General features: G+C 59.2%; 4 protein-coding genes across 7 annotated transcripts; 2 read left to right on the top strand and 2 right to left on the bottom strand.

Annotated features, from left to right (window-relative positions):
* Nucleotides 1-111: 111 nt before the first annotated feature.
* PFKM (phosphofructokinase, muscle) lies at nucleotides 112-9,247 on the top strand. 2 transcript variants are annotated; one of them, XM_071419209.1, is made up of 23 exons: nucleotides 112-393; nucleotides 1,476-1,574; nucleotides 2,342-2,415; nucleotides 2,508-2,585; nucleotides 3,078-3,267; nucleotides 3,895-4,060; nucleotides 4,138-4,182; nucleotides 4,270-4,378; nucleotides 4,555-4,650; nucleotides 4,734-4,826; nucleotides 4,922-5,047; nucleotides 5,304-5,368; nucleotides 5,451-5,514; nucleotides 5,636-5,782; nucleotides 6,374-6,444; nucleotides 6,533-6,620; nucleotides 6,883-7,035; nucleotides 7,431-7,595; nucleotides 7,697-7,758; nucleotides 7,959-8,070; nucleotides 8,195-8,294; nucleotides 8,683-8,788; nucleotides 8,890-9,247. In XM_071419209.1, the coding sequence occupies exons 1-23, from the start codon at nucleotides 264-266 to the stop codon at nucleotides 9,035-9,037; spliced, it is 2,487 nt and encodes an 828-aa protein (XP_071275310.1). In that variant the 5' UTR covers nucleotides 112-263; the 3' UTR covers nucleotides 9,038-9,247. The 2 variants fall into 2 exon arrangements, with proteins under 2 accessions (XP_071275310.1, XP_071275311.1); XM_071419210.1 differs by lacking the exon at nucleotides 112-393 and adding an exon at nucleotides 440-647.
* Nucleotides 9,248-9,857: 610 nt separating this feature from the next.
* Nucleotides 9,858-12,332, bottom strand: ASB8 (ankyrin repeat and SOCS box containing 8). 2 transcript variants are annotated; one of them, XM_071419213.1, is made up of 3 exons: nucleotides 11,958-12,332; nucleotides 11,346-11,491; nucleotides 9,858-10,785 (listed from the first exon to the last, which is right to left on the bottom strand). In XM_071419213.1, exons 1-3 carry the CDS (start codon nucleotides 12,094-12,096, stop codon nucleotides 10,153-10,155), a joined length of 918 nt encoding a protein of 305 aa, XP_071275314.1. In that variant the 5' UTR covers nucleotides 12,097-12,332; the 3' UTR covers nucleotides 9,858-10,152. The 2 variants fall into 2 exon arrangements, with proteins under 2 accessions (XP_071275314.1, XP_071275313.1); XM_071419212.1 differs by having other exon boundaries at nucleotides 11,346-11,450; nucleotides 11,958-12,331.
* Nucleotides 12,333-12,744: 412 nt separating this feature from the next.
* RNF212B (ring finger protein 212B) lies at nucleotides 12,745-16,902 on the bottom strand. The gene is made up of 11 exons (XM_071419155.1): nucleotides 15,504-16,902; nucleotides 15,073-15,125; nucleotides 14,898-14,972; nucleotides 14,692-14,807; nucleotides 14,357-14,405; nucleotides 14,145-14,208; nucleotides 13,997-14,039; nucleotides 13,858-13,909; nucleotides 13,745-13,784; nucleotides 13,408-13,439; nucleotides 12,745-12,908 (listed from the first exon to the last, which is right to left on the bottom strand). The coding sequence occupies exons 1-11, from the start codon at nucleotides 15,601-15,603 to the stop codon at nucleotides 12,846-12,848; spliced, it is 687 nt and encodes a 228-aa protein (XP_071275256.1). The 5' UTR covers nucleotides 15,604-16,902; the 3' UTR covers nucleotides 12,745-12,845.
* Nucleotides 16,903-17,204: 302 nt separating this feature from the next.
* Nucleotides 17,205-23,000, top strand: LOC139586023 (zinc finger protein 787-like). 2 transcript variants are annotated; one of them, XM_071419154.1, is made up of 4 exons: nucleotides 17,205-17,740; nucleotides 18,977-19,034; nucleotides 19,554-19,646; nucleotides 20,579-23,000. In XM_071419154.1, exons 3-4 carry the CDS (start codon nucleotides 19,571-19,573, stop codon nucleotides 21,286-21,288), a joined length of 786 nt encoding a protein of 261 aa, XP_071275255.1. In that variant the 5' UTR covers nucleotides 17,205-17,740; nucleotides 18,977-19,034; nucleotides 19,554-19,570; the 3' UTR covers nucleotides 21,289-23,000. The 2 variants fall into 2 exon arrangements, with proteins under 2 accessions (XP_071275255.1, XP_071275254.1); XM_071419153.1 differs by having other exon boundaries at nucleotides 17,207-17,740; nucleotides 19,563-19,646.
* The last annotated feature ends 10 nt before the right edge of the window (nucleotides 23,001-23,010 follow it).

Here is a 23,010-nt window from a genome sequence, read left to right as displayed (position 1 = left end):
TCTCATAACGGGCGATCCCATTACAGCCGATCCCGTTACAGCCTATCCCATTACACCGATCCCGTCACCCCGATCCCATTACAGCGACCCCGTCACAGCCGATCCCCTTACACCGATCCCGTTACCCTGATCCCCTAACGGGCGATCCCATTACAGCCGATCCCGTCACCCCGATCCCATTACAGCGCTCCCCGCGGCCAATCCCAGGTCCCAGCCCGTGTCCCCGCGCTGTCCCCGGGCCATGGTGGCGCTGTCTCCGGGCCATGGTGGCGGTCCCGGTGGCCCCGGCGCTGTCCCGGTTCGTGGCCCCGGCCGCGCTCTCCGTGGCCGCGCTCCTCCTCCTCCTCCTGCTGTCCTTCCTCCCGCCCGGGCCGGGCCGGCGGCGCTCCGCAGGTCAGTGCTCCCGGTGGGCAGCGGGACTGGCGCCACTAACGGCCCCGGGAGGGCACCGGTAACGCCCGCGGACCGGCACTGGTAACGCCCGCGGGACCGGGACCGGGACCGAACCGGAGCCGGGAGAGGCAGCGGCAGGGAACGGGGACTGGGAGCAGTAAGAAAAGCAGAGCAGATCCCACCGGGAACAGCGACCCGGACCGGTAACGGCCCCGTACCGGGACCGGCGATGAACTGGAACCGGTTAGGGAGAGGTACTGGAACCAGCAGGGAACAGGAACTGGCACCAGTAACGCCCCCAGACTGGGACCGGCGGGGAACTGGAACCGGGAGATGCAGGGAGTGGGGACTGGGACCAGTATGGAAAGCAGTCTGGAACCAGTGGGGAGCGCAGAGTCCCACAGGGAACACAGACAGGGAGTGGTAAGGATGGACTGGGACCAGTAAGGAGGATAAACTGGCACCAGAAAGGAGGGCAGACCAGTAACCACAGGGAATAGAGACTGGGATGAACAGGGAATCCAGACTGGAACCAGTAAGGACAGAGTGGCACCAGTAAGGACAAACTGGCACCAGTAAGGAGTGCAGAGCAGCTCTCACTGGGAGTAAAGACTGGAACCAGTAAGAACAAACTGGGACCAGTAAGGACAAAGTGGCCCTGCTAAAGAGGGACTGGGACCATTAAGGAGAGCAGGGCAGGAAAAACAAACTGGAACTGGTAAGGACAGACTGGCACCAGTAAGGAACAGAGACTGGCACCAGTAAGAAGGACGGAGCAGCTCCCAGAGAGAGTATGCACCGGGTCCAGTAAAGACAAACTGGGACCAGTAAGGAGAGGCTGGGACCACTAAGGACAGCCTGGCCCCAGTAGGGAATCGAGACTGGGACCAGTAACGAGAACTCCCAGTAAGGAGTCCCCCCACGCCCCCCCGGGCGGGAGTGTCCCGGCGGTGTCAGCGGGGCTGTCCCAGTGTCGCCGCGTTCCTCCCCAGCGGTGCCACTCTGCGCTGGCAGCGTCACCCGGAGGGACAGAGCTGCTCTTCCCGCCTTGGGATTTGCCCGAATTTCCCGATTTTTTCCAGGCAGGAAAATGCCCTCGAGCCCCGCGGGACCCCAGCACACCGAGACCCTGGGGGTCGGCAAAGCCATCGCCGTCCTCACCTCCGGGGGGGACGCGCAGGGTAAGAGGACCCCGAAACCCCGGGATCCAAAATCCCTAGAAATCCCCAGCCCGAAATCCCTGGAAATCCCCCCCGAATTTCTCCCCCCTCCTCCAAAACTCCATAAAACCCTTGGGATCCCGGAATCCCCGGGATCACTAAGCCCCTGCCCCAAATCCCCCCCCCCCCCCAAATTCCCCCCAAAATCCCTCACCCCCCCCCCCAAGTCCCTAAAACCGCTCGTTTGGAGGTAAAAATCGGGATTTTGATGCCACAACCATCAGGGTTTTCCCTGGACTGAGGTTCTGGGAATGACCTTGGTGGGGGTTTGGGGTCGGGTGGAGCTTGAGGAGTTTTGGGATAGCGGAGGGGAACAACAGTGACAAAATTCGGGCAGGGGACTCCAAGTGGGCACCGGTGGCACTTTGGCACTGAGCCAAAATAATCAGGATTGCCCAAAATTCCAAGGATTCATCCCCAGGTTTGGGATTTTTCTGGGGGTCCCAAGGATGGGGGGCGGATGGACGTGGGGGGGGGTGCCAGGCCATGGGGGCCCCCCCGGAGTGTCCCCTCCCCCCACCCCCGTGTTTGTCACCCGTGTCAGGCGCTGCCACCAAAGGTCACCGGGGCAAAAATAACTCAGGCAGTGGCAGCTGCGAGGGGGGGGGACAGGGGGGGTACGGGGGGGACAGATTGGGGGTGTCCACCGAGGGGTGGCAGCCGCAGGGAGGTGCCAGGGGCTTGGGGATGTCACCAAGGGGTGACAGGATGATGGCGGTGCCCCACAGGCATGAACGCGGCCGTGCGCGCCGTGGTGCGGGTGGGGATCTACACCGGGGCCAAGGTGTTCTTCGTGTGTGAGGTCAGTGTCAGCCCCAACCCCAAAATTCCACAGCCCCACCACAAAAGTTGGGAAAAGTTGTCCTTGAACCACTGTCCACTCTGTCCCCCCAGGGCTACCAGGGGCTGGTGGACGGAGGTGACCACATCAGGGAGGCCACGTGGGAAAGCGTGTCCATGATGTTGCAGCTGGTGAGGGACACGGACAGGGGGACACACGGACAGGGGGACACTGGGGAATCCCCTCCTGGGCTGGGGAGGCATTGGGCATGCTCCTCACCGGTCCCAGTTTGTCCCTCACTGGTTCCAGTCTGAGCCTGGGCTCAGCAGAAAATGACCCAAAAGCAGAGCTGGGATGGGGGGAGGGAGGGAAGGGTGGACACAGGGACGCACATGGGGATGGGATGGGTGGATGGACAGAAGGATGGACATGAGGATGGGACAGAGGGATGGACATGGGGATGAGATGGGTGGATGGACACACAGGGACAGATATGGGGATGAGATGGGTGGACAGACACAGGGACAGGTATGGGGATGAGATGGGAGGACAGACACAGGGATGGATATGGGGATGAGATGGGAGGACAGACACAGGGACAGATATGGGGATGAGATGGGTGGACAGACACAGGGACAGCCGGCCAGCCCCGAGGCCAGCCGTGCCCCGCCGTCCCTCCCCAGGGTGGCACGGTGATCGGCAGCGCGCGCTGCCAGGATTTCCGCACGCGCGAGGGGCGGCTCCGCGCCGCGCGGAACTTGGTCAAGCGCGGCATCACCAACCTGTGCGTGATCGGCGGCGACGGCAGCCTCACCGGCGCCGACACCTTCCGCGCCGAGTGGGGCGGGCTCCTGGCAGAGCTGCTCAAAACCGGTACGGGGGCGACAGAGGAAAAGGATTGGGGTCAAAAGACAAAGGTTTGGGTTCAAAAGCACGCAAAAATTTGGGTCTTCCCACATAATAATGTGGTGTTCTTCCCTAGTTATGGAAGTTTAGGACACTTTTGCTCCCCAAGGGGACATTTTGAAGGAGGGCAGAGAGAGAACAGGGGGTGTGGAAAGGTTTGGTTTTGAATCGGGATGTGGAACTCAAAAATTGGGTTTTTTCCATAATTATGGAGGTTTGGGGCACTGTTGAAGATGTTTTAAAGGGGGACACAGAAGAAAAAAAGGGTGTGGTTAAAAAAAGCAGGGTGTGGCACTCAAAAATTTGAGGTTTTCCCCCAAAACAGAGATTTGTGGCGCTGCTTCCCCCTAAGGGGACATTTTGGGGGTGTCCCACATCAGGAAAGGAGGGTGTGGGAAGGTTTGTTGTTGCAGTGTGATGTAAGTTTGTGATTCTAAAAAAACTTTGGTTCCAAAATCAAGGTGTCCTACACAAAAATACAGGGTTTTGTCACCCAAAACTGAGTGTTTTCCCCCCAAACAATCCCTTTGACACCTCTACCCCCCAAGTGACCATCTGGGGATGGCGTCCCCCTCCTGTCCACCCCCTCCCCAGGTGGCATCACGGCAGAGGAGGCGCAGCGCTCGAGCCACCTGAACATCGTGGGCATGGTGGGCTCCATCGACAACGACTTCTGTGGCACCGACATGACCATCGGCACCGACTCGGCGCTGCACCGCATCATGGAGATTGTGGACGCCATCACCACCACGGCGCAGAGGTGACAAGGACACCCTCGTTGTCCCCAGCCCCCCGGTGTTCCCGTTTCGGGTGGGTGACGCTTTCTTGTCCCCGCAGCCACCAGAGGACTTTCGTGCTGGAGGTGATGGGGCGGCACTGCGGGTACGTTCTGGTGGCACCTAGGAAGGGTTCTTGTCATGCCAAAAATTGGGGGAAGTGGCTCAAAAGCAGTTTTTGGCCCCATTTCAGGTATCTGGCGCTGATCACAGCCCTGGCCTGTGGTGCTGATTGGGTTTTCATTCCTGAGTCACCCCCTGAGGACGACTGGGAGGAGCACCTGTGCAGGAGGCTGGCTGAGGTGGGAGGGAGGGATGGACACGGGGATGGATGGATGATGGATGGATGGATGGATGGATGGATGGATGGATGGATGGATGGATGGATGATGGATGGATGGATGATGGATGATGGATGGAGGGATGGATGATCTCCCCCTGTCCCCATCCTTGTTGACACCCTGTGATCCCCCCCCAGACCCGTGATGGTGGCTCCAGGCTCAACATCATCATTGTGGCTGAGGGTGCCATCGACAGGCATGGCAAGGCCATCACCTCGGACGAGATCAAAGCTGTGAGTGGGGATGGTGGGGGGACATCCCCCTTTGCCCCCTCCCTTTTTGGGGCCAGTCCCAGAGCTCTCCTGTGTCCCTGCAGCTGGTGGTGAAACGTCTGGGGTACGACACCAGGGTGACCATCCTGGGCCACGTCCAGCGTGGGGGGACCCCCTCAGCCTTCGACCGCATCCTGGTGGGCACCTCCTTCCTCACCCCAGTCCCAAACGAGGGGACCTGGAGGTGACTGACAGCCCCCCTTGGGAGGTGACACCCCTGATGTCCCCTCAGGCCAGCAGGATGGGTGTGGAGGCTGTGATGGCGCTGCTGGAGGGGACGCCGGAGACACCGGCCTGTGTGGTCAGTCTGTCTGGCAACCAGGCCGTGCGCCTGCCCCTCATGGAATGTGTCCAGGTGGTGAGTGGGAATGGGGGGACACTGGGAGTGGCCCCAGACCCAGTCTGGGTCCCTAAGATGGTTCCCATCCCTAAGATGTCCCCAAACCCTCCAGGGAGTGTCCCCAAGCCAGCCCCAGGCACGGATCCCACCCCAGGACACCCCATTCCACCCCAATCCCATCCAAAACACTCCAACCCTACCCAGGACACCCTGATCCCATCCCAGGACACTCCAATCCCACCCAGGAAACCCCAATCCCCCTCTGTGCCCCCAGACCAAGGACGTCACCACAGCCATGAACGAAGGACGCTTCGAGGACGCGGTGAAGCTGCGGGGCCGGTGGGTGGCACCTCCATGTCCCTGTCCCTGCAACCCCAATGTCCTTAAAACGTCTCAAAACCCCAACTTCCCTGATTTTTAGGAGCTTTCAGAACAACTGGAATGTCTATAAGCTGCTGGCTCACATCCGCCCGCCTGCCACCAAGGTAGGGAGCACTGGAGAGGGCATGGGAAGGGGCCCGAGCCGGGACACCCCAATTCCATCCCAGGCACGGATACCACCCAACCCCAACCCCAACCCCCAGTGAGCCCTGTCCCTGTCCCCAGAGCGGGTACACGGTGGCCGTGATGAACGTGGGCGCTCCGGCCGCAGGGATGAACGCGGCCGTGCGGGCGACCGTGAGGATCGGCCTCATCCATGGGCACCGCATGCTCGCGGTGCACGACGGCTTTGAGGGGCTGGCCTTTGGCATGGTGAGGGTCCCGAGGGGAATGGGGTGGGAAAAGCGTCAGGAGAGGGACTGGGATGGGGAGATTCCCACAGGGAATGGGGTTTGGGATGGATTTGAGGGGCTGGCATTCGGGATAGTGAGGGTCCTATGGGGGAAAGGAGTTGGGATGGGGAGATCCCTATGGGATAAAGGGGTGGCCAGGGCATGACGGATTTGAAGGGTTGGGTTTTGGAATGGGGAGATCCCAGTGGAGAAACAGGCTGGGAAAAGAGTTTGGGAAATGCAGGATGGATTTGAGGGGTTGGATTTTGGGATGGGGAGATCCATGTGGGAGAAGGGTGCAAGAAAAGGGCCTGGGAAGGGGCAGTTGTGGCACTGCAGGGATGGAGATTCCTCAGGAATTCCTCAGGATGGGGGTGTTTAATCCCTGTCCAAACCCCAGCCCTGCTGTGGGTCTGATCTGCTGCTGTCCCTGAGCCAGGGGACATTGTGTGACCTCCTGAGAGGGCTGAGGGGACATTGTGTGACCCCAATGTCACTCTGATAGGGCTGAGGGGGACCATTGTGACCCCAGATCCTTCTCCCACCCCATTAAACCCATTTCACCCCCCAGGTGGAGGAGATCGGCTGGAATACTGTGGGCAGCTGGACGGGGCTGGGAGGATCCAAACTAGGCACCAAGAGGTGACTCCCCCCTGCGTGTGGGGTCATTTGGGGTCCCCCTGGGGTCCCCCTCTTGTCAGGCTCATCCCGAGGAGTTTCCCCTTCCCAGGACTCTGCCCAAGAAGCATTTTGAGGAGATCAGTGCCAACATCAGCAAATTTGGGATTCATGGTCTTATCATCATCGGTGGCTTTGAGGTCAGTGGGGTGTGGGCAGGGTGTGGTCAGCGGGATGGGGTCAGTGGGGCTTGGTCAGAGCATGGTTGGGGTGTGGTCAGGATGGGCTTAGAGAGGCATGGTTAGAGTGTGGCCAGGGTGGGGTCAAGGTCCCTCTGCTATCCCCCAGGCATTCACCGGCAGCCTGGAGCTGGTGGAGGGCCAGGTCTGGTCAAGGTGTGGTCAGTGCCCCCCTGTTCCTCTCCTCTCTGCATTGTCCCCTGATGTCCCCATTGTCCCTCAGGCGTTCACAGGTGGCCTGGAGCTGGTGGAGGGCCGGGCACGCTTCGAGGAGCTCTGCATCCCCCTGTGCATCGTGCCCGCCACCGTCTCCAACAACGTCCCCGGCTCTGACTTCAGCATCGGCGCCGACACCGCCCTCAACACCATCACCACTGTGAGACCCCAGATACCTCCCCAAAATCCCCCTCGTCCCAAACACCACCACCCCGGTCAGACCCCCCATCCTGTAGCCTCTGCTCCCAAACATCATCACCACAGTGAGAACCCAAATCCTGTGTCCCATATCCCTCCTGATGCCAAACACCATCACCACAGTAAGATCCCAGTGGAAGTCCCAAATTCCCCTGATCCCAAAGCACTTCTCCTACCACTATCACCACTCTGAGACCCCGATGGAAATCCCCCAACTGCCCTGACATTAAACCCCTTTTCCTGACCCCAAATCCCACATTTCAGACGTGTGACCTGATCAAGCAGTCTGCAGTGGGCACCCCAAATCCCCTGGCCCTAAATCCCTTCTCCTGATCCCAAATCCTGTCCCCACTGCAGACGTGTGACCTGATCAAGCAGTCGGCTGCAGGCACCAAGCGCCGCGTGTTCATCATCGAGACCATGGGTGGCTTCTGTGGCTACCTGGCCACCATGGCCGGGCTGGCAGCCGGCGCCGACGCCGCCTACATCTTCGAGGAGCCCTTCAGCAGCCGTGACCTGCAGGTGGGGACAGTCCTGTCCCCTGTCCCCAGTGGCACCAGGGTGGTGTGGAATGAGTAGGTTCCCCACTGACCCCACTCCCACCTCCATTCCCGACCCCACAGGCCAATGTGGACCACCTGACGGAGAAGATGAAGACCACGGTGAAGAGGGGGCTTGTGCTCAGGTGGGCTCCAGCTTTGGGGGGACCTCGTGGCACCCCTGTGGGGATTGGGTTTGGGATCAGGGGAACTGGGCTCTCACCGTGGTGATGGGCAAGGGATGGAAGATTTGGAGTCTCATTGTGGTGCTGCTGTTGGGGATCAGTGGAATTGTTTGGGATGGGGTGAATTGTGGGATTTGATCCTGATCCTGTCCCTGGTGTAGGAATGAGCGTTGCAATGAGAACTACACCACAGATTTCATCTACAACCTCTACTGCGAGGAGGGCAAAGGGATTTTTGACTGCCGGAAAAATGTCCTGGGGCACATGCAGCAGGTGGGAATGGGGTGAGGGTTTGGGAATTCCCCCAGGAACAGGATCGGTGTTCAGGGGGTTTCCCTGGGAAGAGGACTGGGACTTGGGGGATTTCACTGGCTCATCCTGGATTCTCCTGGGGCAGGGAGGCAGCCCCACCCCCTTTGACCGAAATTTCGGCACCAAGATGGGCGCCAAGGCCGTGGCCTGGATCACCGGGAAGATCAAGGAGTGCTCCCGGCATGGTGGGTGCTGCTGGATGGGGGATCCCAAAGGGATCCCAGAGTGACCCTACATTCCCAAACCATTCCCAAAAAGCCCTCCTGTGGATTCTGGGGGATGTTCCCCACTCCTGGATGATCCCAAACATTCCTAACCTCCCCTCTCGTTTTTGAAAGGTCCCAAATATTCCCAACCTACCCTCCCATAGGTTTTACCCTCATGGAGCATCCTGAGCATTCCCAAGCCCTGCTCCAGGAGGATCCCAAACATTCCTGACTTCCTGTCCCAGGTGTTTTCCCATCCCTGAAGATTCCCAAACATTCCCACCCTTTCCTCCCACATCCCTGGAGAATCCCAACCATTCCCAAGTCGCCTCCAGGAGGTTCCCAACCATTCCTGTGTTCCTCCCAGGCCGGATCTTTGCCAACACGGCGGACTCAGCGTGCCTGCTGGGGATGCGCAAGCGCAGCCTGGTGTTCCAACCCATCGCTGAGCTGCGCCAGCAGACGGATTTTGAGTGCGTGTCCCTCCCTGTCCCTCCCTTCCCCACCCTGCCAAAGCGGACAAAGCCTGGGATCCCTCCCCAGGGATGTCCCCAGTCTGTCCCTGTCCCCTCAGGCACCGCATCCCCAAGGAGCAGTGGTGGCTGAAGCTGCGGCCCATCCTCAAAATCCTGGCCAAGTACAACATTGAGCTAGACACGTCTGAGACAGCGCACCTGGAGCACCTGACCCGCAAGGTCCTGGTCCCCGACGCCACCCTGTGACAGGGACAGCAGCCACTGCCAGCCTGAGGAACCCCAAAAATCCCCTTTTCTCACAGCATCCCAGGGCTTTTCAGGGATTTTATGGGATTTTGAGAAGTGGTCCCCAAGCGGTATCAGGATAAATTGAGGATGGATGGTGGAGGTTGAGGTTTTTAGGGTTAAAAGTCATAAAATGGAGATGTTTCAATAAATTCAGTGCTTGTCCAAGTGCTCCAGGTCTCTGTGAATCCATGGAAAGGCAAACCTGGACCCCACTGACACCAAATCCCTCCTCATCCTCAGGATTTCCCTGCCCAGCATAACACAGAGGGATAAAACAGGGATAAAATTTGAGCCCCAAGTTCATCCCAGAAAATAACAATGACAGTTTTTAGCCGCTTGGTTTCACCTTGGAGAGCTGCTCTTCCATTGGATCCTGGAATAGATCCCAAAAAAAAAACCCCAAACCAACACCAAAGGGTGAATTCCTAGTGGGAAACCTCAGGAAGAGCTTGAAGAGATGGGAGGGAAGCCCTCAGCTCCATGTGGAGCTCTCTGAAGATTTCTTTCGCCTACAAGAATTCCAGCCCTGCAAAATTTTGGTTTTTGAGGTGGTTTCACTCCTGATGCAGCATAAAAGTTATGGATAAACAGGCAGAACTTCACTCTCCATGCTGGAGAAACACCTGGATCTTTGATTTTCAGCCAACCCATCCCACAGGATTACTCTGCATCCTAACCCACAATTTCTTGCCTTGGGTCCTTCCTCAAAGGAGACTTTTCCCTTAAAACCTTCCTTTTGCAAGGCAAAAAAACAAAAAAAAAAAAGGGGAAAAATAGATTAATCCAACAGCTGGGATATAATTTGCCATCAGAGGGATATTGTTCATTGCAGAGAGTGAAAGGGGGGGACAGGGAGAGAAGCAGAGGGAACAGAGAGGAGGAAATGGAGGGAGCGTGACAGAACAGGGGGAGAAAGGGAGGGGACAAAATGGAAGGGCCAAGGGGAGGAAACGGAGGCAGCGTGAGGGGCCAGCAGAGTGCCGGGTGGCTGAGGGGAACAAAACCACGGAGAAGAACCTGGGAAGTGACAAAGTGAGCGGGGATCCTCCGGGGGAAGGGCAGCTGTCCCTGGCTCAGGTGAGCAGCAGCAGGTACTCCTTGAGGCAGGCAGGCAGCGGCAGCTGCTGCACGGCCTGGGGCAGGAAGCGCAGGCCGAGCGAGCGGCGCACGGCGTAGCGCGACAGCGCCTGCAGCGTGCCCGGCGCCGAGCACAGCAGCGTCAGCCGCTGGCACAGCTGCGGGTCCCGGGCCACCTCCCAGGGCAGGCTCCCGTTCTTGCGCAGCTCGAAGTGTCCCGTGGCCCTGTGCAGCAAATCCAGGCAGGAATCCTCCCGCTCCGTGCCCAGGCCCCGCACCAGCAGCGCCACCAGGCGTGAGATGGGGCTCTGGCCCTTCAGGTTGACCACGCGCACCTCGGCGCCGAAGTCCAGCAGGACGCTGACGCTCTCCAGGTTGCCCTTCATGGCCGCCCAGCTCAGGGGGGTGTCGTTGTTGTAGTCCAGGGCGTTGACCAGGGCGCCGTTGGCCAGCAGGGCCCGCACGCACTCCGCGTTGTTCTTGAAGGCCGCCCAGTGCAGGGGCGTGTCCTTGTTGCCGTCCAGGGCGTTGGGGTTGGCGCCGTACTCCAATAAAATCTCCACGCAGGTTTCATCTTTTTCTGCTGCGTAGTGAAGGGCTGTCCGGTTGTAGCCGTCCAGGGCGTTCACCTGGGGGAGGAAAAAAAAAAAAAGGTTTGGGGGTCAGGGAGTGGCTCCAGCTGGATCCCGCAGCAAGGGAAGAGCTAAAGGTCCCAAATCCCAAACGCAGGGAAAAATAAGGAAGGGTTTTACCCAAGTAGCCAGGGGAAAGTGGCTTCCTTCCCAGCCTCCTGAAATCTCAGTGCAAAAATTTAGGTTTCAATCCTTCCTCCTCTCCCAAAAATCTCAGCCCAAGAATTCCCTCCCTGTTGGGACAATGAACCTTTCCCTGGTGCCACTTTGTGAGGGGATACAAGCCCATGGAATATGCTGAGGTGGAAAAGACCTACAAAGACCTACAAATCCAAGCCCCGGCCCTGCACGGGACACTCAAAAATCCCCCTCTATGCTGGGAGCATTGTCCAAACCCCAGTTCCCAGAGCTTGTGACACTCTGGGGGAAGAACGTTTTCCCAAAATCCAACTTAAACACATCAGCTCCAATGTCAACTCTTAATCAGCTCTTCCTGACTTCCCTGCCCATTATCTCGGAATTTTTTCTACCTGTTTTTGGTTTTTTCAAAGCTTTACCTCAGCTCCTTTTTGCAGCAGCAGCTCCACGCAGTCGGCATCAGCCACCATGCAGGCACAGTGCAGGGGTTTGAGGGTGCCATGCAGGCAGTTCACATCGGCACCCTGGGGAGCACAGGAACACCCCCCGGTAAGGAACTCCCCCCCTTTCCATCCCTTCAGAAAGGGTTAATTCACACAAATCCCGAGGGTTTGCAGGAACTACCCCGGGGTCAGAAAAACCCACCCTTTCCCTGCCCTTCCCATCCCCCCTTCAAGAAAGGCTTAATTAAGAGAAATCTCGGGGGTTTGTTCGCAAAAACACTCCCGGTCTTAATCCCAGCTCCCGCTTGTGTTTCACTAATTCACTGTCACCAAACGGTGCCCGGAGACCCCCAGAGACCCCACCAGCCCCGGGGGTTCGGAGGGTGGAAGGAAAAGCCTGGAGTCTCTAAACCAACCAGAGATGCCCTGATCTTCCCCTCCAGGGGATCCCCACGGAGGCTCCGCAGGGAGCGGGACAGCCGGCGACAGCTCGGCAGGGCCCGTCAGAGGGACCCGGAGTCCGGGGGGGACTCAAGCAGGCCGGTCTGGCCGCGGAAGGGGTGGGATGTCCCGGTCACGGGGCCTCACCCGGCCGATGAGATCCTCCACGTTGTCCCGAGGGAAGGAGCGGATGGCGGCGATGGTGCGGATAAGGCGCTCGGACAGCGAGTACTTGCTCTGAATGCTCTGCATGATGTACCACATGGCGCGGGCCGCGCCGCGGCATCCCCGGCCGGCCCTGCCGAGCCCCGCGCCGGACCCGGGGCGGGGAGGGAGCGGCCCGGGCCGGACCGAGCCGCAGGAGAGTGCGGAGGTGGAGCCGCGGCTGTTCCGGAGGAATGCGTAGTGGCTCCGGAGCGGTCGCGGGGCGGTTCCGGGGGCCCGAGCCGCTCCCGGACCAGCGGCGGCGGCCGGCCAAGCAGGACGCGGAAATGCCGCTAACCAGAAGTGGCGTCACACCAAGTGCCCCGCCCCGACCACCTCGCCACAAATCCGGCTACGGCTCCCCCGCTGGTCCCGCCCCCTCCATGCCTGTCCTCCAATCCCCAGCACCGATCGCTCTTAAGCCGCGCCTCCTATCGGCTTTTCACCAATCCGCGCTTTCCTAAGATCACGAAGGCCCTCCCCCTCCTCCATACACCCCCCCCCCCCGTAACCCCCTCAATTTTCCCCCAATTTTCCCCATTTTTCCCCAATTTGCCTCCATATCCCGCTTTCCCCTTAGGCCACGCGCACACCGACCCACCAACCAATAGGAACCCAGCACCGGCAACACAACCTCGATAAGCCCGGGGGGCGGGGCCTCGCGGTAGAGGCCACGCCCCCCCGGCCCCACAAACGGACCCAGAACGGCACCAAAATTGGAATTTTTTTTTTTATTCCTTTTTAACAACTACTGCCCCCAGCCATCTCCAGGGAACCCCCGGAGCTGCTGTTCAGGAGCCTCGGATCCCGTCAGAGATCTCTGTTTGTCCTTTATGGCCGTGGGTTGAGATCCCACTGGGAGCGCCCGCCCCTCGCCAGCCGCCGAGCAGAGCCCTAAATAAAGAAGATTAAATTCCTGGCTACCGAATAGCGGGGTGGCTATCGCGTTTTAGGGAGTGCCTACTGAATTCTGGGCGGGCTTGGTTACCGAATTTGGCGGGGGTGGCCTCTGAATTTGGGGAATAGCTACTGCATTTGGAGGTTTTGTCTTGATTTCGGAGGAAAAGGGGTGGGAAAAGGGAGGGGCAAGGAGGAGGGGGTAGAGCTGGGGTCCTCCCAGCGCTCCCAGTATCACCAAGCCCCCCTCCCAGTAACCCAAACGTCCCCTCCCAGTGCTCCCAGGAATCCAAATTCTCTCCCAGTAACCAATCTCTCCTTCCAGTCCCTCCCAGTAACCCCCTCCCAGTGCCCCCAGGTCCCTCCTGGGGCTCCCTATATCCCCTCCCAGTCCCTCCCAGTTTATCCCAGTCCCCCCCAGATTCCCCTCTCCACATCTCCCGGTTTATCCCAAGGCCCCCAGTCCCCTCCCAGTTCCTCCCAGTGCCCCCAGTACCTGTCCCTCGCTTGTCCCAGCCAAGGGGGGCACTGAAGAGGGAAAGGGGCGTTAGGGGGTTTTTTGAGGTCACCCCATAGATCAGGGTCAGGGGTTTCTCTGGGAGGGCTTGGGGTCCTGCAGGGGGTTTGGGGAGCTCTGGGCTCCTTCCGTGGGGGTTTGGGGTCCCTGTGGGGAGAGATCAGGGGTTTGGGGTCACACTATGGGAGTTTGAGGCCCTATATGAGCTTTTAGGGTCCCTCCTTGGAGACGAGGAAAGGGGATGGTGCTTGGAGCTGAAGGTCGGGGCTTGGGACATTATTTTGGGATAAATCCTGTAGAATTTGGGGTCACTCACCTACGCTGGAGGTCCCTGAATTTCTGTAGGCTATGCCAGCCTGTGGGGGGAGAGCAAACCATTATGGGAACCCCCCTATTTTGGGGTGGCCCCCATTTGGGGTGAGGTCTCACCTGCCATCCTGGGGTGCTGTGGGACTGGGGGGGCTCCAGTGGGGCGAAGCGGCTGCAAAAGAGAGGCAGGAAGTTTGGGGGACCCCCCTGTGCAATTGAGGGACCCCCATTCCAATTTAGGATGCCCCACACCCCTTACCTGACCACTTGACTGCTGAGCTGCCGGCGGGGCTGGGGGGTGACTGGAAAGGAGACAGAAAATTTGGAAGGACCCCTATGAGCAAGGAGGGGATGAGGAGGTGTTTCAGGGTGTGGAAGACCCCCCTACAAATCTGGGGGGCACTTACCTGAATGTGTGGGGGAGGGATGGGGGGTGCTGCTGCGGCTGCTCCAGCGCCAGCCTGGGGAGAGCTGTGGGGAGATTTGAGGGGGACAGTTTTGGGGGTGAGGGAAGGGGCAGGAGGGCTCTGGGGGGAGTTTGCGGTCCAGGAAAGGGGCAGGGGGACTTTGGGGGGCAGTTTGGGGTCCAGGGAAGGGGAAGGGGGGCTTTGGGGGCCACCTGCATGCGGCGCAGCTCTTCATTCTCCCGGCGAAGTGACTCCAGCTCCCTGGGAAGGGGGAGAATTTAATGGAGGGTGGGTTTTCCCCCCCATTTGGGGTGGGGGTCCCTCCATAGGGTATCTAAGGGGGGCAGAGCAAGGGGGTGGGAGCTCAGCAAGATGGCAGCAAATGGCAGAACATGCTGTCACCAATGTGGCAGCCAAGGGGGGGTAAGACCCTCCCAAGAAAGGGGCCAGAAGGATGAGGACTGTCGTTAAGGAGTGCTGCCTCACCCACATGCCCAGAGGAGCCCAAGATGTAGGTGCGAACCCCCTTCCATAGCGTCCCACTCACCTCCTCCTCTCCCCCTGCTCCTCTCTGGCCTTGTCCAGCTCTGCCTGCACCCGCCGAGTTCTGTCCGCGTGCAAGTCCACCAGAAGTTGTGCCTGTGCCATCTGGAACTGCCACACCTGGGGGATGTCGGTCACTCCCTTGTACCCCCCAGCGTGTGGGGTTGGGGACAGCGGTGGAACCTCATCCCCCATCATCCGTGTCCTCACCTGCGTGATGTGGGCAAGGTGCTTGAGGGCGAGGTCCACTGGGTTCTTGAAGAAAACCTTCTCCTCTGGGCGCATCTATTGGGCATGGGGGTGTCAAAATGATGGGAAGAAGGTTGGGAACGGGAAGGGAAAACGGTGGGAAGGGGATGTGGGGAACAATATGGAGGACACTGGCCTGATCAGATATGGGCAGGTAGCAGCAGGCGGTGCCACAGACTGGGCAGGGACCTGTGGGAAGGGGAGAAAAAAGAAAAAGAGAGAAAAAGATGTCCAAAAGTCCCAAAAATGGTGTTCCTTGAGGGAAATGGACCATTTCCCTTCATTTCAGGTTTTTAAATTGAGGCAGGATCCTCCATTTCCACCATGCTAAGGGTGTAAATTGAGGGAAATCCTCCTTTTCCCATCATTTAAAAGACAGAAATTGAGGGGAAACCCTCTTTTCCCGATATTTTAGGGGTTTAAATTGAGGGCAGAGCCCTCACTTATTTATTTCCTTGAGTTGAGGTGACCCTTCCTTTCCCTCTTATTTTAAGGGACTAAATTGAAAGAAACTCCCCCTTTCTCAGCATTTAAAGGGCTTAAACTGAGGGTTTCCCTCAATTTTACCTGAGCCCCCACAGCCCTCGCACAGGATGTGGCCACAGTTGGTGATGGCGAAGCGGGCGCCATCCTGGCGGAAGCAGCGACTGCAGTGGAACCAGTCCATGATGGCGCCGGAGCGAGGAGCCGCCTGTGCTGCCTCCACACAGGAGAGCCTGGGAGGGAATGAGGGGGAAAGGTGAAGGGAAAAGAGTGGGAAAAGGTGAGAGAAAAAAGAGATGGAAATGTGAGGGGGAAAGGGTCAGAAATGTGAGGGAAGAAGGGCTGGAAGCGTGAGGCGAAAAAGGGCGGGAAACGTGAGGGGGAAAGGGTCAGAAATGTGAGGGAAGAAGGGCTGGAAGCGTGAGGCGAAAAAGGGCGGGAAACGTGAGGGGGAAAGGGTTGGAAATGTGAGGGGAAAAAACAGCAGGAAAGGTGAGAGGAAGAAGAGTGGGAAAAGGGAGAAAAAAAAGTGTGGGAAACGAGAGAAAAAAGGGTGGGAAATGTGAGGGGGAAAAGGGCGGAAAAGGTGATGGGGGAAATGGTGGGGTAAAAGGAGAGAAAAAGAACAAGAAAGGGGAGAGATGAAAAAAGTGGGAAATGGGAGGGGGAAAAGGCCACCTGGATGGGGACAGGGAAACCAGGATTGGGACATCAGGATGGGGACAGCAACACCTGTACCTATGGGGGCAGATGGGGATAGGGACACCAAGCCTGTGGAGACATTGGGAGTGGCATGGGGACACACGAATGGGGGTGTCGGGATGGGGACACTGTGATGGGGATGGGGACCCCATGGTGGGGACAGGGATTCAAGGACCCTGGGGATAGGGTCCCCAGGATGGGAATCCTGGGATTTGGGCACATGGATCTGCTGATGACATCAATTAAAGGTCTCTGAGCAGCCTCGGTCCACTATATGGATTTGGGGACACCAGCCAGGGGTGATGACATTGTCCAACTGTGAGATTTTGGGGTCACCCACAGTGATCCCAGTATGGCCATGCAGAGCTTTTCCCATCCTTCAGGAACCAGTGCCTGGGGTGAGGGAAGGAGATGGAGACCCCATACTCCCAGCCCAGCACCCCTAAACCCTCTGAGGGGCTCTGGGGGCATGGGGTGCAGGGGGAGCACCCCAAAACCCTGATCTTACTATTCCATGCTCCCAGAATCACAAAATTCTGCTAAATCTTTGTCTGTGTTGCATAATTCCAACAATTTTTAACTGGGGGGTTGGGGGGCAGAAAAAGCACCCCCAGAATATCGGGGGAGGGGCTCAGCGTTTGGAGGGCACAGGAGTCACCCCGGAACCGCAATCCTATCATGACCTGATCCCAAAATCCCTCCATGCCACTGTTGAACCCTCTGGCCTCGCTGTGCGATTCCAGCCATTTTTAATTCTAGAGATGGCGGGGGGCAGAAATGCATCCCCAGGCCTCGTGAGGGAGAATCTGGGGGGCGCAGGGGCCACCTCAAAACCCCGATCCCCCCCAGTCCCTCTATCTCGGGATCCCGTGATCCGTCATTGTGTAATTCCAACCAGTTTCTGATTCCCGGGGTCGGAGGGAGGGGGGCAGGAAATGCCCCGATAAAACCCTTTGGGGGATCATTCAGGGATTTGGGGGGGGGCGCGCAGGGGACGCCCCGAAGCCCCCATCCCGCCGTTCCCGGAATCCCTGGATGCCGCTGCCGAGCCCTCCGCCCTCGTTGCGTAATTCCAACCATTTTTAATTCCCGGGAGGGCAGGAAACGCGTCGCTGCCGTTACACAAAGCAGGAAGGGGGGAGGGAGAGGTCTGGGGGGGCTCCCTGTCCTTATTCCCCTTAAACCCACCCTGCCCAACCTCCCCCCCCCAGATCCATCCCCCGCTTGGAAAACACCTCCCTTTATAACAAAATAACCAAACCCCAACAATTCGGGCAATTCGCACAATTCCCCCACTCAATACCGGGCGGTTCGGGGGTGTCCCTGCTGGGACCCGCCCTTTTTTTTTCCCCCTAGGGGTTCCCCCCGCCCAAATTCCCTTTTTCCAAGGTTTCCCCCCCACTTTTCCCAGCGTTTTTTCCCCGCTTTTTTCCCAGCGGCGCATCCGGCGGGGAATGGGATGACGGGACCTTCCTGTTCCCGGCCCCGTGCCCGCCTCGCGCCCGGGGGACGCCCCCGCCACCACCCCCCCGCACCGCCGAGCCCGACGGGACCCCCGGAGCCGCCCCCGGAGCCCTCCGGAACGCCCCCGGCCCCTCCCGCGCCGCGGAGCCGCCGAGGTGAGTCGGGGGGCGCGGGGGGAGGGAAACGGGCCCGTTTTTGGGGGGGAAGGGGACGGGAAAAAGCGGAGACACCCCCCCAGAAAATTTGGGAGACCCCCTCCCCCCCAATTTGGGATATCCCGATGTTAGATTTGGGATGGGGGAGGCGGTGGCGGAGGGGCGCCGTTGGGGGGCTGGAAATGAGGGAAAAAGGAGAGTGGGAACCCTCCCACAAAAACTGGATGGACACCCCCCCCCCCCGACCACCAACTGGAGATACCCCCGGGTATGGATTTGGGATGGGGAGGCGATGGCGGAGGGATGGCAAAAGATTTGGGGCGGGGGGGGGGGGTGTGGATGAACGGCGAATTTTGCGGATTGAAAAGAGAGGAAAGAGAGCGGGGACCCCCCCAAAAAAATGTGGGAGATCCACCCCGTCCAGCTGGGGATACCCAGGGGATAGAGCGGAACGATGGATTGGAGCCCGGGGGGGTGGGGCGGTGGAAATGAGGCGCCGTTTGTAGGGTTGGAAAAGATGGAAAAAGGAGAGTGGGGAACACTCTCCCCCCCGCCCCCCCCAAATTCAGGAGATCCCTCTCCGATTTGGCATGCACCCGGTCTTGGATTTGGGAAGGAGAAGGCGGTGGCAGGGGGGCCACAATGGAAGGGGAGGGGGGTGTGCCGTTTTTAGGTTTGGAAAAGAGGGAAAAAGGAGAGTAGGGACCCCCCACAAAAATTTGGGAGACCCCTCCCGCAGTTGTGGATAACCGCCGTCTTGGATTTGGGATGGGAGGGGAGATGGATTTGGGGCTGGGAGGAGGGATCAGGCTCTGTTTTGGGGGGGGCAGAAAGGAGGCAATGACAGTGGGGACCCCCTCCAAAAAATCTGGGAGACTCTCCCCAAAAATTTGGGTTACCTCCATGTTGGATTTGAAGGGGGGGGGGACTGTGGATAAACCGTTTTGGAAGGGAGGGCAAGAGAGTGGGGACCCCTCAAAAAAAAGCTGGGAGTCCCCCCCCAGTATTCAATTTGGGGGTGAATTTTGGGGAAGGGTCCTGGGGCTCTGTTGTTCTTTTGTGCCCCCTTGGAAAAATTAAAGTGGGGGAGGAGCAAACCTTGGGGGACTGGGAGTAATTTGGGAGCACCCTGGGTGATTTGGGGGGTCCTGGGTGATTTTGAGGGGAACTCGGTGACCCCCCCCCTTTGTGACCCCCCCCCCCTCCATCTGCATCCTTCCATCCCCCTCACCCCAGATTTTAGGGGCTGAGTCCGGAGCAGCTGTGAGACCCTCCCAAGACCCTCAGAGAGCAGGTGGGAGGGGAACTGGGGAGTACAGGGTGATTTGGGGAGACACAGAGGGATTTGGGGTCACACAGAAGGATTTGGGGGGACACAAAGGGATTTTATGGGGGGAACAGGGATATTTGGGGAGGCACAGAGGGATCTGGGATCACATGGAGGAGTTTGAAATTACACTGAGGGATTTGTGGGGACATGAAGAGATTTAGGGTGACACAGAGATTTTGGGGGGAATAGATGGATGGGGGGGAAAAAAGGTTTTTGTGGGGATGAGGCTTAGGGGGGTACAAGGGGATTTGGGATCTCCCTGAAGGGTTTGGACAGGTAACACAGAAGGATTTTGGCGGGGTAAATGGAAATTGAGGGGGGCAAAAAAGGATTTGGGGTCACACTGAGAAATATGGGAGGCACAGCAGGAACCAAGATGCAAACAATCCTTTGGAATTGTGGGGGGAGGCGGTTGTGGTTTTCTGCTGCTCAGGGGGGTCCTGGGGCGTTTTGGGGTGCTCAGGGCCCCCCTTGATGCTGCAGTCCTTGCAGGAGCCCCCATGGAGCAGGACGAGCCGGACGTGGTGGAGCTGCAGGACTCGGACGAGGGGGACGTGGTCCGGAGGGTCTTCATTGGTGAGGAGGGGACCCCAAAAGTGGATGGGGGGGTTGGAGGGCTCCAGATAACCTAGAAAAGCAGTACAGAAAATTTTGGGGGGGATACGGATACTTTTGGGGTGGGCTGTAGGCAAATTTGGGGGGTCCTAGGCACTCCAAGAAGGGGGTGCAGGCAATGTGGGGGGCTGCAGGCAAATTTGGGGAGGCTCCAGATGTACCTAGAAGGGGGTAGAGGCATTTGGGATGGGATTCAAGGGTTTTTGAGGGTCTACAGACACCACTGGAGGGGGGTAGAGGAATTTGAAGGGGGCTTAAAACACTCTTGAGAGGGTTCCAGACCCCCCAAGAAGGGGTTATTGGGAATTTTGGGGGCCTTCAGGTACTTTTGGGGGGCTCCAGACACTCCAGGAGGGGGCATAGCCCCTTTTTGGGGCACAGTGAGCATTTGGGTAGGGTGTGCAGCCCCTTTCTGGGGTGCACTGGACACCAGGAGAGGGCCACAGCCCCTTTTTGTGCCCCCTTTTGGGTCACAACAAATATTTGGGTCAGGGGTCCAGCCAATTTTTGGGATCCAGTGAACATTTGGGATGGATGTCTGGCCCCTTTTTGGAGCACAATGAATATTTGGTCAGGGTTGCAGCCCTTTCTGGGTCACAATGAACATTTGGGTCAGGGGCACAACCCCTTTCTGGGGCTCAATAAATATTTGAGGAGAAGGCCTAGCCCCTTTTTGTGTCACAACGAACATTTTGAGGAGGCTTCAGGCAAACTGGGGAGGCTCCAGGCACCCTTTTAGGGTGCAATGAGCATTCGAGGAGGGGGCCCAGCCCGTTTTAGGAATACAATAAACATTTGTGTTGGGGTCCCAGCCCGTTTTAGGGTCACAGCAAACATTTGGTTTGGAGGTCTAGCCCCTCCTGTGCTCTCACCCCCTGGCCATGTTCCCCCAGCCGATGACGGCATTGTGAGTGACGGCGAGGCCGAGGTGCTGCCGCACGAGATCATCCGCACGGTGATCCCGCACAGCCCCCTGCGCCCCCCGCCGCCCCGCGGGACCCCCGGCCCAGCCCCGGGGGGCTCCGAGGAGGGCGGAGGGCGGCGGGGCGGGGGCCGCCAGCGCCCCTTCATCTGCAACGAGTGCGGCAAGAGCTTCAGCCACTGGTCCAAGCTGCTGCGGCACCAGCGCACGCACACGGGCGAGCGGCCCAGCACCTGCGGCGAGTGCGGCAAGAGCTTCTCGCAGAACTCGCACCTGGTGCAGCACCGCCGCACCCACACCGGGGAGAAGCCGTACAGGTGCGGCCACTGCGGCAAGAGCTTCTCCTGGAGCTCCAACCTCATCCAGCACCAGCGCATTCACACTGGGGAGCGCCCGTACGGCTGCGCTGAGTGCGGCAAGAGCTTCACGCAGAGCAAGAATCTCATCAAGCACCAGCGCACCCATGCCGGGCCGGGGGCAGCGCGGCCACGGCGCTGCGCCCACCCCGCCGGTGCCCCGAGGGCTCTGAAGGGGCCTCGGGTGGGGGGCGAGGGGCCCACAGGGGCCGAGGGCGGCTGTGGGCAGGAGCCACTGATCTGCGTGGAGTGCGGGGAGAGCTTTGCCCGGAGCGCCGCGCTCAGGAGGCACCGCCGGGGGCACCGCCCGCTCTTCGTGCCCTGAGGGGACAATGTGGGGACAGTGCCCGCTCTTCGTGCCCTGAGGGGACAATGTGGGGACAGTGCCCGCTCTTTGTGCCCTGAGGGGACAATGTGGGGACAGTGCCCGCTCTTCGTGCCCTGAGGGGACAATGTGGGGGCAGTGCCCGCTCTTCGTGCCCTGAGGGAGCATGGGGACACTGTGGAGGGGGCACAGGGACAGTGGGGCACTGTCCTCACACTGCTGGGGGCACCGCCCACTCTTTGTGCCCTGAGGGGCAGGGGGACAGTGGCACCGGGACATAGGGACACACGGAGTGTGGGGCATCCGTGTTAGATAGTTGGGGCATCACCCGCTTTTCATGCCCTTTTCGTGCACACCGTGGTGGGGACACAAGGACTGTTGGATAATGCTCTGGCAGTGCCTGCTGTCGGTGACCTGTGGGGACACACAGACAGTGGGCCACCCTGGTGGGGGACACAGGGACAGTGCTACAGACAGGAGACATGGTGCCACCATGTGAGGAGACACAGGGAGTGTTTCATGGGCAGGACGTGGTGACGGAGCTGGGGTCGCACGAGTTATGGAGTTATGCCACAGGTGAGGGAATGTGACACCAAGCTGGGAGACTGTGGGGGGGCACCTGGACTGGGACAAGGACAGGACACAGTGACTCCAAGGTGGACGACACACGGACAGGACAGAGGACACAGAGCTGATGACCCCAAGCCCACCCCATGCCCCATGCCCTGTGTCCCCCTCTGTGCCCCTCGCTGTTCCGTGTCAGTGCCACATCCCAGAGCTGTAAATAGGGGAAGGGACATGGGGCGGGGGGGGGGGGAGGTGACACTGGGAGACTCCCCTGTGGGGTGTGGAGAGGGCATGGACAGGGCTGGGCTGTGAATAAAGTTGTGTTTTGGGGGACCTGGGAGTTGGTTTTAGGGGGTGACAGAAATGGCGGGGAGGGGGTGGGGGGAGAACCCTGGGAGTTCTCCCTGAGGGAGGGAGGGCAAAAAGCCCCCAGGAGGGGAGTTTGAGGGGCTCAGGGGTTTGGACAGTCTCTGGTCAGTCCCTGCAAAGCCCGAAAGGACAGGGGGAGTGGCAGAGGGAATTTGGGAGTCAAAAAAGGGGTCTCAAAACTTGGAAGGGATTGCAGGGAGGTCCCAAATTGGAAGGGAGTCGGGGGGACCCCAAAACCGAGAAGGGCGTTGAAGGGGCTGTTTCAGGAGGTGGCTGCCCACTCTGGGCCACAGGCCCCTGAACACCAATGCTGGCCCTTTTCCCTGGCAAACAAAACTCTGCCACCAGGTTCCTGGTGGCAGATTGCAGGAGGTGCTTGGCACTCCAAGGCCAACCAGAGTTTTATTTTACTGCAGTGTTTTTCTGGGAGATACGGCGTGCCCCCTCCTAACCCTTACCTCCTCCCCTCAGCCCTCTTCTGCCGTGTCCTCTTCTCAGCCCCTCACCCCTACTCGAACTTGGAGCCCAGCTCTGCCCCATCCCTCACTCTGCCCTTTTCCCCTCCCCATCCTGCCCCTGCCCCATCCCTCACTCTGCCCTTTTCCCCTCCCCAGCCTGCCCTGCCCCATCCCTCTCTCCCCTCACCCCCCACCCGTGCCTCTCTGCAGCAGCACGTGGGAGCCTGAACATGGGGACAGTGTGGCCCTCGTAGCAGGACAAGACCCAAATAAATCAACCTGTAATGAAAATAGAAAAAGGGTATCATCTTGTGTTAATATGTGTTTT

This window comes from Agelaius tricolor, unplaced genomic scaffold, assembly GCF_023055355.1.
Source record: "Agelaius tricolor isolate 1412-34295 unplaced genomic scaffold, bAgeTri1.0.p SCAF_101, whole genome shotgun sequence".
NCBI classification, from domain to species: Eukaryota; Metazoa; Chordata; class Aves; order Passeriformes; family Icteridae; genus Agelaius; species Agelaius tricolor.
The sequence above is the reverse complement of the archived record's forward strand: the minus strand, read 5'-3'. Positions and strand labels throughout refer to the sequence as shown.

Excerpts from the sequence above, each read along its gene's own strand:
- LOC139586023 (XM_071419154.1), top strand. The coding sequence starts at position 19,571 with ATGGAGCAGGACGAGCCGGACGTGGTGGAGCTGCAGGACTCGGACGAG. Across the intron at positions 19,647-20,578 it reads GGTCCGGAGGGTCTTCATTG|CCGATGACGGCATTGTGAGT; the intron begins GTGAGGAGGGGA and ends ATGTTCCCCCAG.
- ASB8 (XM_071419213.1), bottom strand. The coding sequence starts at position 12,096 with ATGCCGCGGCGCGGCCCGCGCCATGTGGTACATCATGCAGAGCATTCA. Across the intron at positions 11,492-11,957 it reads TGGAGGATCTCATCGGCCGG|GGGGGGAGTTCCTTACCGGG; the intron begins GTGAGGCCCCGT and ends AGGGATGGAAAG. Across the intron at positions 10,786-11,345 it reads TGCTGCAAAAAGGAGCTGAG|GTGAACGCCCTGGACGGCTA; the intron begins GTAAAGCTTTGA and ends TTCCTCCCCCAG.
- PFKM (XM_071419209.1), top strand. The coding sequence starts at position 264 with ATGGTGGCGGTCCCGGTGGCCCCGGCGCTGTCCCGGTTCGTGGCCCCG. Across the intron at positions 2,586-3,077 it reads TGTCCATGATGTTGCAGCTG|GGTGGCACGGTGATCGGCAG; the intron begins GTGAGGGACACG and ends GTCCCTCCCCAG. Across the intron at positions 5,369-5,450 it reads GCGGTGAAGCTGCGGGGCCG|GAGCTTTCAGAACAACTGGA; the intron begins GTGGGTGGCACC and ends CCTGATTTTTAG.
- RNF212B (XM_071419155.1), bottom strand. The coding sequence starts at position 15,603 with ATGGACTGGTTCCACTGCAGTCGCTGCTTCCGCCAGGATGGCGCCCGC. Across the intron at positions 14,040-14,144 it reads TCCCTCCCCCACACATTCAG|TCACCCCCCAGCCCCGCCGG; the intron begins GTAAGTGCCCCC and ends TCTCCTTTCCAG. Across the intron at positions 13,785-13,857 it reads ACAGCACCCCAGGATGGCAG|GCTGGCATAGCCTACAGAAA; the intron begins GTGAGACCTCAC and ends CTCCCCCCACAG.